The following is an 11,955-nucleotide window of genomic DNA, read 5'->3' on the forward strand; positions in this document are numbered from 1 at the left end:
ACTTTCCCTTTACCATAAATGCACAAAAACATATAATGGAACCACGAAAAGTAGTGTGACGATTGAGTTTATGATTTGTGACAAAGTTAAAGAGTTCAAGAGTCGTGTGGATAGAATCCCTAATCTCAAACTCAGAATTGGCTTTCAGGGTAGAACTTAACATCTTCATCCCATACTTTGTCAACATCCCTAAACGTATTCAAGCTTGGCTTCTTGTTGTTGGTCTGAAATTGAATGCAGCTACTTGATGTCGCTGTTGCATCTATTTTTTTGCTAGTTATCATTGGTGTTGCCACTTCTGCTTATTGTCACTCCTTCCGTTGTTGTTGTTGTTGCTGTCGTTGAAAGATGTTTTTGCCGTGAAGGGTGAAGGGTCTGTAGCAAGACGATATCAGGCTGCAAAGAGAATCCAACAGTAGAGGGGCTTGCAACAAAGAGATTTTCCGCTGAAGGAAAAAAATGAGGACAGGGTTGTAGGGAGAAAATCCAATTGAAGAAGTTTCAGGTACTCTGCAAGAAAGGAGGTTTTACGTTGGAAGGAGGTCTGGCACTGGCAGGAAGGGATTCCGACAATGGCAGAAAAGGATTCCGGCTCTGGCAGGGAGGGAGTTCCGCTCTGGCAACAAGGGAGTCCAGTGCTAAAAGGGTTTTCGACCATATCAAGAAAGTGTTTCGACACTGCTCTGGAAGCAGGTCCGCTGGTTAGCTTAGGGTTCTATGGCTTTGATATCATGTAGGGGAGGAAAATTGCTTTATTCACTATTGACAAATATGCTACATATATAAGCAAACAAATCCCTCCTTATTTACAGCTTATCGAATATATCAAACCTAAATTAGGAAAGAAAATAATCCTGAAATAAAAAATAAAAAAACATAAAATAGGAAGGGAATAAACTAATCAAAAGTTTCCTAAGTTGTCCCAATCAAATCCTCCAAAATTTGGAGGCCGACTGGCTCACATGAGAGAGGGCAAGAGAGAAAGAACTGAATGGAAAGAAGGAAAGAACTGAATTTTCTCAAATTTCCACATAAACCATATTGTGTTATACGCTATGTTATCAAAATGAACTATGCACTATTATAAACTATGCTTTTTTGTTTCATAACTTCAATATACTTTTGTACATAAGTTATCTTCGCAATTCATTTATTTAAGAATCATCGAAATTAGGCATACTAAGACAACTATAAATTTTGATTTGTTGACTACACCCGTTGCTACATTCAAGATTCTCATTCACCCCCTCTTAGAGGCTTATTTTCATCTCTTTTTTTTTGTACTCTTATGCAATATGTAAGCATTTAAATGAAATCATGTCTTTCATTCAAGTTTTCTTTCAAATGGTTCTCTCAGACAACTACATGGAATAAAGATTGTTGCACCTATCATTAAGACCACAATGAAGGCCTTGAATTGGTAACTAGCATAGTTTAATGAGATAATGAAGATGTGAATATAGGGTTCCATGACGGGATTAGAAGGGGTTGCTCATCATGTATCTAAGAGTACCATATAAAATAAGAAAGAAAAAGGAAAAAATTAATCCAAATAAAAGATTTCTATGATGGTTAAAATTAAAACTAGTAATAGTATAATCATTCAAGCATCCCTAATACAGCTTTAAGTTGCTACTATTACAGATCCTTAGCACAATGCCCAAGGGCCCATTTGGATCAGCTTAAAAGTGCGGCGGCATTTTCAAAACGCCGCCTCAATGTTTGTTTCTTGCGTTTGAGGAACATTTCCAAAAACGGGATTTTCTATTTTGTATTAGATGCAGGTCGTGGGTATATCCCCGCGGGCCGCGTTTCTTCGTTGCGTTTAATTCCTTATTCCTCCGCTGCCCTCGCCATAAGCCTTCGAAATCACCTCTTTTGATCGCGACGATCGTGATTTTACGCAGAACAGCAAACCCTTCGGTGGTCTAGAGAAGAGGAAGAAGCGGAGGGCTTATCTTCACTCCCCAATCTTTGGGAACGAAGCTTTGGGAACGAAGCAGTGCAGCAGATCCATCCTCCTTTCAAGGTTTATCTTCGCTCCCCAAATCTCCATTCTTCTTCGTCGGATTCAACCTGATTTATTGCAAACACTTTTTAGGATTAATTTTTGAGGGGAAGGTGAATCTCTCTAGTGATCTGGAGGTTGGATGAGGATCCATGCGTGGATTGTTGCTCCATCCGGCGAGAGAAGTTAGAGCTCTGTACCATTTTCGTACTATTTTTAGAATTCTGCATCAAGAATTTATGATTCCAGAGATTTGGTGCGATTATTATGCTGATGGAAGTTTGTCGAAGCTAAAAAATGGGATTTTTTTTGTGCCCTCATGGTTTCTAATATATTGCCATGTAAGCTTCTTCAAAAGCAAGATGGCTCAGACGATTCGGATGGCGAATCTGCCATGTCTCGTTGTGAAGCTAACAGGATACCGATTTTGATGAACTCAATGGATTGTTTCTATTCAAAACATGCTCTCTGAGTAATGCTTCCCCTGCTCACAAATCTAATCTGCAGCGAACTGCTACAGTGAGCTTACAATGGTTTTTCTGAAGAGTCGGGTTCAGATTCTAATATCTGTAGCAAACCAAATGAGGAAGATCTGCTTGAATTTTCTCAGGGAACTACACCAGATAATAAAAATAAAGTAGAAATATTTAACATAAAAGAGAATTTGGATTCAGACATTGCACATAAGGTGTTATATGCAACATGTTCACCATCAGAATCTATATTGGAAGACAAATCAGATCAACGAGAATATGTGCCAGTACTTTGTATTATTAGTGGGGACATGTAAATTTGTTAACTAATTAAATTTAAATTAATTTATTGTATAATTTAATTTATTATATAATTAGTGTAAAATATAAATTATTTATTAGAATTTATGTTACACAGAACTTAAAAAATAAATTTGAAAATTAAAATTTATAATACAAAAATCTGCAAATCAGCTGTTTTCCAAAAGCACAAACCAAACAGTTAAACAACTTATCCAAAACAGAGGCAGAATGGTCATTTATCCAGAATCAGCTATTTTTCAAACGCTCAAACCAAGCACCCGTCAAGTTTATCCGGATCAGCTGCTCATCAGCAGATTATCAGAATAAGCTGTCTATTAGCATAAGCTGGATAAGCTGCAGCAGCCCCAACAAGCACAATGACTAAGAGTCTATTAGGGGCAGCTGCAGCTTATCCAACTTATTCAGATAAGAAGTTGATCCAAATAAACTGCTGATCCGGATAAGTTGGCTGGTTATTTGCTTTGTGTGTTTGAAAAACAGCTGATTTGCAGTTGTTTCTGAAAAAATGATCATTCTGCCCCTATGCAATTATGTTGTTATAACAGAACTGTCATGACTATATATTTGATAATTTATAACCAAAAAAACTACTTCATAATAATACAGGAAATAAGATAAAGACCTAAAAATAAAATATTAGAAAAAAAATTCATCCTATTTAATAAATAATTAAAACAAATCCTATCATCAAATTCACATGAAGAAAATCAATGCTAATATAGATATACCTTAATTTTCTAATAACAATAAAATGGTCAAACAGTTAGGAAGAAATGTCACACTAGAATCCAAAATTCTAACATCCAAATTTGGAAGGATGGTGTGAACAGGTTTACCTTCCCCTATGGTTCTGTTAGGAGCAGAGTGGAAGGATGAGAAAGATGGAAGTATCACTAATCTTTGCATGTCGCAATCCCATCGTGGCCTTCTCTATTAGCTTTAATTGTGACTGTATTGCGAGGTTTCATTCACGAAGGCGATGGTTTTGGGCGAAACCAGGAGAGCGGGAGTGATGTAAGTGAGGCTTCGGCCTACGATGACGAGCGAGTCGATGTGCGGCAAGTGTCGAGCAAGCATATCCTTTGATCTTCTTCTCCTCTACGACTCTTCTCTCTAGAACGGGACGAGGGCAGTCGAAGCGCAAGAGGGCAGCCCCGTAAAATATTTCACGCGAAAGCACGAACGCGGGTCGCAGGGCAAAACAGGCGGCCACGTTTAATAAAAATTTCACATATTATAACGAAACGCACCCCAAACCCAAATCAAACGCCTCCACCTGCGTTTTCAAAATGCACAGCAGCAAATAAGCTGCGCCAACCGGGCCCTAAATGGTGGCCAAGAGTATAATAAATGATGGAAATAATCAAATGGCCACAAAAGCATGAACAATTGATAAAATGACATCAAAATTTAATAAGATAACATGAAAAAAAAACTTTAAAATTTAAAAAAAACTCTAAATTCTGAAAAGCAATGACACTGCAACAATGAAAAGGTGAACACAGATGCATGTTATTTGTCCTTCATCGACTTTATTCAATTGTAAATTGCTATATTATGTAGAGTTGAAATAATCTTACACCCAAAGACTCAGAAGTATACAACATAAAGCTATACCTATGGATCATGAAGTGATTGATGATACAGCCAACCAACTAGCGTTCAGGAACTATCAACTATGATCCTGGTTGGAAGAAGAGTTGGAAGTAGTGGAAGAATTGATATGTGTTTCCCCTAGAAAATGTAGAATGTCACAAAAATCGCCAATAATAATAACTTGACCTTGAAAGTGTATAGTTAGGTAATATATCCTCAACCTAAAATGTGGAGCTAATGTTAAAGATAAAAGCGTGAATCATATATAGAAACAATACATCCTAACTTTCTAAAGACAATCGGTCAAATTTATAGATTTTATTAAGTAATATCATAGAGGTGAAGTAAAGATAGAATTTATGAAAGGCTATGAATCTCTCAGAAACTTTCTTCAGAACGTATTTACTAAAAATATGTATTTACACATTTTAGGTCATCATTGAGCTTGGACCTAACCTATCATGATAAAAGCCCTCAAAATAGTCCTACAACATGCAGTATTTCTTCCTAAAGAGATTTAGATTTATTTGCTCACAACAAAAGACAAGGTGGATGCATAATTGAATAAGAGGCAATGAGGAACCTCAACAATTGATTCTTAAAAAAGATTAAAAGGATTAGATGCTAGCGTTATTGCTGACTGCATGAGTCCACCAGCATGTCGAGTTTATTTTGATGATAACAATACAAATAGGCTGCTACTAATGTTTAATATTTGTATTGCAAGACCAATATCAATGACGTATTAATGTAGAGACTGTCCGTTCAACAAGGTAGATATAACTCACCTTTTCAAGACTAAAATTTAGTTGATTGAACTTGAGTCTCGTGACATCATTAAGTCAAAACTGTAAATCATATGTGTACTACAATGTAAATTTACTTTAAGAATGGTTTACGGCTCACAACACTCTATAATTTTGTCTTTTTAATCAAAAATATTTTTTAAGTTTTGTATGTTTTAAGAAAATAAAATACGTCACTTAGTGGAATAAAAGTTTCTTGTTGTTGTTGCTGATGTTATTGTTGTATGCTTTAAAAAAAATAAAATTATTTACAAATACTCTATTTTATTCATAAAAAATCCAATCACTAGTTACCCAATTCATGATAACATTCATTATACAAATAAAAGCATTCCCTCTAAATATCCTTTGCATGCTAGAGTTGAATTAGACCAAACAAATTATTGTCGATTCCAAATAGCATAATGAGATTCTAGCCATATACGATAATGACTCCCAGCATAGTGCAAATCATTTGAGTTCATATCCTTCTTAGAACAGATGAAAGCCAAAGTTTTTTGTCCTCAATCTAAGCACATTTAAACATAAGCTTTTTAGGGTAAATTTTGATACTATTGCATTCATTGAAAAAGCACTTCAACATCATTCAATCTCTTCTTGAAAATATCAATTAAAGCTCTCAAAACAAAATTAGTAAAACCCATTTTCGACGCTTTGTAGAAGACTTTGTCCTCTGTTTCACTTACCAACTAAGAAGAGCACTTGAGCGCATGTAATATTCTATTTTTTATCACCCTATCAATTTACAAATCACATTAATTAGATAAATAAGAAATTTCCTAAAACATATGCTTTCCTTGCTCGACTTGACTAGAACTAAACAAAACATTGTGAGATGAAAGCTTTGCATGCAACAACTCCCTGCATACTAAATGACAAGTTTGATTTTCTATCCTTCTCAAATTTGAAAACCCCTTGTCCTTTGCCCCCCTATCCAAGTACTTGTAAATAAAAGACTTTTAGATTTAACTACTATAACAATTGAAAGTACTTGAAAAGCTTTCAAGCTCTTCTTATAAAGTCTTTGTGAAAGCTCTTCAAACGCTAAAGCTCAGTATCAATGTTCTCTAGAAATCATTTGTTCGCCATTTCACTAACCAACTAAAAAGTGTACTTTAGCACATATCCTACTGTTAATTATCTTATTCATTTTGCACACAACATTCATTGTATACAAATAAAAGTACAACATGCACATCTCTTTTCCTTACAAGATTCAACTAGAACTCAACAAATTGTTATCAATTCCTATATATGCACCATGACGGCAAACTATAGATTGACCTTCTATCTTTCAAAGATATGATGAGATCCTTCCATGTCTTTTCTCCCCCATGTCAGCACTTAAATAAAAGTAGTTTAGAACCAAATTATTATTACATCTGTTGAAAAAATTTCAAGCGCTTCTTGCAAAGTTTTTGTGAAAGCATGGCATCAACTATCCATGAAAAACTGATGTTCATTGTTTCACTAATCAACATAGAAAATACTTGAACTATAATACTTACATCATAAAGTGATTCACAAAATATTTATTGCAAAACTAGCTTTGTAGTAAGTTTCTTTCTTGTATTTCATTTTTGTTTCAATTGTATACTTATTATTGGAGTATGGAACTAAGTCTCAAAAGACTTGATTACTAACTTGTATATCATTGCATGGAGTTAAATGTTCAAGTATAATAGAGTAAAAGTGTGAAATTCTCCACAGGCTTGTAGAGCAAAGAAGGGAGTATTAGTGGAATTCTAAGTGGCGTGTGTAGGTGTGGACATGTAGAACCACATAGAAATAGTGTCTCTTTTAATCATTTACTTTTTCAATATTTATCAATATTTACTTTTGTTTAACACTACAAAATATCAATTGTTTGATGAAGAATAATCTACTTATGTTCAAATATAGTGAAGTTCAATTTTGGACAAGCTCAAACTTGGAGTCAACCTCATAATATTCAAGTCCAACTTTAAGTTGTAGGATTATAGCATTTGAAGATTTTCTAAATCATCAGTCGAAAGAGGATCATAATCCTATGCATCTTCACTGGGACAGATTTCTTACACAAGGGAATCCAAATGATATAGCATAGGTGGCCTGATATAAGATTTAAATGCTAAACTTCAAGTAATATTGGTGTTGGTGCTAGTTTATCAAGCGAGAATGAATCAAAATTATCTTCAATTTTCATCATATGGTAAGTAGATTTTAATATGCTTAAGTTAGTATCTTGACTTTGTAAAAGGGAACGATCAACAAATTATTGGCATAATTATCATAAAAGAGATTATAATGTTTTATAGAATTCCTATTCTATGAATATTTATAGGCTTAAGAAAACCCCTAGAATGATAACTACTAGCATTCCAACTGTACAATGTAAGTTATAACAAAGAATGCAAATTCAATGCCATACCACCCTACATAGTTTGCATTTTAGACAAGATTGATCAAATTTTTCATTGAAGCATGTAAGGGGATAGAAAAAATGTTAATGTATTTCAGTATAAACTCCTAAGCATAGTTCTATGTAATGCACTGAATATGTCTAATAACCAAAATTATAATCGAACATATGAGTAGGCATGTAAGAAACCAAAATTGCATAACACAATCAAAACTTAACTACGGTTGAGGCTAGCGGAGAAATCTAAACTATAGGAATGCAACAAAACGAAATGCAAAAGCCAGAAAGAAGAGAATTTATTTGTTATATGATAGATCAAAGAAACCAAAAAAAAAAGGTTGACAGATTGAGGCGAATGTGTGCCACAATTCCTTTGAATTAAACAGATGTGGCAGTTTGCATAAAATTAATAGGTTTGGCTAACAAAAGTGATTTGGGCTGAAATTTAGTGCTTGTGTGGCTGTGTGTGTGTGGGTGTGTGTGTTTGTATTGCATAGTTCAATTCAAATTATGAGCTGTTTAAGGCTAGATAAGGATTTAACAAAATAGGATAAGGTTGGCTGAAACACTTGAAAGTTTAGTGAGTATTTCTACAAAGAAATTAGGAGATCATTTTTGCAGATGGTTGTTTAATAGATGAACATATTTAGGACTTTGATTGCAAATTTTAATGATGATGATAAGAGAATGGCCAGCTTTTAAAAAAATTGGCAATCAGTAACCTAGTAGATAATGGCAAATTTAATGCCGAATTGAATTATTAAAACAATAGAAATGTTTATAGTTAAATTAAGAGATATTGACCACTTGAAAGCTTTTATTTGTTTTCTTGTTCTCTTTTTTGCTCTTCACTAATTAGTGTTCAGCTCTAATTTGAACTCACTATTTTATCGATTAAGTATCGGACCTAATAACAAACAATGTCACAAGTACATAATGGGTGGTCATTGCTTTCCTCTTCCCATTAGGTCACCACACAACCACCAACAACTCAAAATTTCACACCTAACTTCTAACTTTAATTCTTCACAAATAATCAACCATCCTCCAAAATTATAGCCTAAAATTTCTCCACCAATATATCCAAATAACATTTAAAAATTTGAAACAAGCTAATCTTATGATATTAGAGCCTTATGTAAACATATCCTAAGCAATACCAAACCATCAAAAACCAACCAACAACATTATCCAAACTAAGCCGCCTAATATGTTCTTAATTAAACTAAGCCACAAGTAGGGGTGTAAACGAGCCGAAAACGAGCGACCTCAGGTTCAGCTCGTGTTCGGCTCGGTTCCAATATATCCAAATAACATTTAAAAATTTGAAACAAGCTAATCTTATCATATTAGAGCCTTATCTAAACATATCCTAAGCAATACCAAACCATCAAAAACCAACCAACTACATTAGCCAAACTAAGCCTCCTAATATGTTCTTAATTAAACTGAGCCAAAAGGCCCACAACTAATTCACCATAAACCACATAATATTTTTCTTCAAGCAACATACAATTGAATAATGATATTGTCTTCCCTATTGCATTCTGTACTTTTCTTAGTAAACTTGAGTGTAGATCTATTCCATTAAGCGCAACAATGGCCAAGATATGTTATTCTTTATGCAATAAGTATTTTACTCCGACTAGAAAATTGAGATTAAAATTTTTATTGGATGACAAATCAAATTCTATAGAGGATTATGATTGAAAGACTAAACAAACAGACCTTACTCCCATTACCTACCTTAACTGATTTTATAACAATATAATGAGAAAATTCGTCAAAAAGATAAATCTATTAAAAAGCTAATTACCATATGATATGTATTAAACTTGGTTGAATTTATTGTTAACCTGGTACTTAAATAAGCTAAGTTAGAAAATAAATTCAAATTCTATAGACAAAATAGATAGCTCACTAATATCATTACATTTAATTACATCACATGATAGTCACATCGTTTAAAAAAACAAATAAGCATGTCATAACTCATTGTAAATAAATAGAAATTTACATTTCATCATAATGATGGGTATTATTCAAAGTGTTAGAAATAATAAAATACAAGGATATGCAATCTTAGTGCAAGGTTTAATGATTCTGGTATACAATTAAGCATTTTGATATGCCATTGAATATTAATATTACAACTAATATTGCAGAATGGTAGCGGGGTTATCACTACAAGTGCTCGTCAAAATCATACTAATATTTAATAGAATAAGAGCACATGAAATAATCATATCCATTTTATGATATTTATGCTAATAGTTTTGCTAATCAACTAACTATATATTATCATAAAACTCAGCGCAATCAATCCAATTTATACATTTTTTACGCATCAGCACCAACGACGGTATTATCTAAGGTAAATGCTTCAGCAAATAGGTTCCAAAACATGTTGCTTCTGCTAGATATCTCGGATATCCATGTGAATAAAACTGAATTTTTTAGTACATATAGGATTATGATCCCCCTTTTAATGAGATTTAAAAGATGCTTCTCATATACAGCATGATCCTATGCATGATCCTCCACTCAAATATGAATGAATGTTCAAAATTATAAGATGGCTTCCAAACTCGATCCTAAGAATTAAATCATAAACCTGACCCCAAATCTAAATCTAAATAGAAGTATCTTACATCAAATGAAGCTACTTATTTACTTGAGCCCTTCAAATTCTTAACTTCAGATATCACCTGTACAGTTCTATGTTACTAGATCTATAAAATTCTTAAAAGAAAACTATTTGGACTTTGTTTAATTAGAACAACATCTTCATGTTCTCTTTGCTTAAATAACTCAGTGAAACCCTAAGTCCAACAAAGTTCCTTACACCAGAGGTAAATGAAGTCAATCATGTATTTATTACAACGTTAGCTTTTATTATATCTATCGAATTAATTCATTTTCTGGAGTGATTTTTTTTCATAAAATAGTTTGATGAGAATGTTGGAAAGTACTTTGGAACTTATAAGGTCCTTGTTCCAAAGTTAAGTAATTTTCTTCCACCCAACGTTCTTTATTGTTAGCATCATAAGAGAATCAACCCTAATGTCCTCATAACGTTCACAACCTTAGGAAAAATCTGAAATTGAATATGATTAAATATTGAAAATGGATGCTTATTAGCACACACAAGGATGAGCAGGAAAACCATTAGTGACAATATTAATTGTTGTCTTCCCCATCAGTATAATCCATTTAGAATAGATAGTTGCACTAACTGTTAGTGCGCCGTTTGTCATAAAAGCTTGTCAAGTGTTTAGTTCCCCACGATTACAACCCATTGAGGAGAAAGTTGGAAGGAAGGATGGCATGTGGATTTTGGTGGTTAGAAATCTTGAGGGAAGATAGAACTCCTAAGGGAGAAGGATGAATAATTAACCGCCTCCAAATCTACAATCAACCATAGTTGGTTATTGAATCATAAGCAATTGCGGCATTTGTGGATGAACAGATAGAACAGTGTCCGTAAATTCTTGTATATGATTTCTTCTATTCTGACTTAGCTCAGGCACTTGAGTAGTGAGTTGCACCAAAAGGTCCTAAGCTAATATTCTGACAGATGATAAGCTAATATTCTGACAGATGAAAACCGAGACAACATACAAATCACACAATTCTTTTGTATTTACATATATAATACATAAAGTTTCATATTTACGTGATAGCACTCCTATATTTAATAATAGAGCTAAAATACCACTATAGCTAACTTTTTAAGAGTGAAATACATCTTTTAATGCATAGGTTTTTGATACCTAAGTGATATAAATCTAAATAAAAAAGTTTAGACCTTTGATATGTAAATACAAAAAATTGTGGTTAGTAGGTAAATTTCCCAACAGTAATATTTTTTTCAGGAAGAAAATTTGGATAAAAGTAAAATATACAAATAATCAGACTATCAGATTTTGTTGTTTTAGTATGAATTAAAGACGACCTTACATTCCATTATCAATATTCAAGATTATTCAACTGGAAACCAATAAAGAAACACTTTTATCTACCTTTCCTAGTTCTCCCTCAAGACGGATAAGAAATTAAGCAGCAGCCTAGAAATTAGCCATATAGTGGGTTAGAAAGCGAGAAATTGAAATAACGTTACAGTTGAAACGATGATCAAAAGAAATGCCCCTGAGTATAACTGATCTATTCAATATCATAAGCCCTAAACCGAAAAATACTAAAAATTAAAAAATATTTATTAAGAAAAAGTGTAGAGTCCGAGGAATCTTACGATCTCGACCGCCTCGCACACCGCCTCTAGAAGGATGATACATCTTTCGCCCTCTGGAACTTAATCTGGCTCACTTCTCTTTCGACCTTATCAAT

The 11,955-nt window shown here is 33.5% G+C and overlaps 1 protein-coding gene across 1 annotated transcript in view; it reads right to left on the reverse strand.

Annotated features, from left to right (window-relative positions):
• LOC110030434 (multiple myeloma tumor-associated protein 2 homolog) overlaps positions 1-11,949 on the reverse strand; it is a 37,505-nt gene extending 25,556 nt beyond the window's left edge. Inside the window, exon 1 of the mRNA XM_020733147.1 lies at positions 11,861-11,949. Coding sequence (XP_020588806.1) covers positions 11,861-11,903 — 43 coding nt within the window. The 5' untranslated portion in view covers positions 11,904-11,949. The remainder of the gene's footprint in view (positions 1-11,860) is intronic.
• Between the last annotated feature and the right edge of the window lie 6 nt (positions 11,950-11,955).

The sequence above is a fragment of the Phalaenopsis equestris genome, unplaced genomic scaffold, assembly GCF_001263595.1.
Source record: "Phalaenopsis equestris unplaced genomic scaffold, ASM126359v1 Scaffold000717, whole genome shotgun sequence".
Taxonomy (NCBI): Eukaryota; Viridiplantae; Streptophyta; class Magnoliopsida; order Asparagales; family Orchidaceae; genus Phalaenopsis; species Phalaenopsis equestris.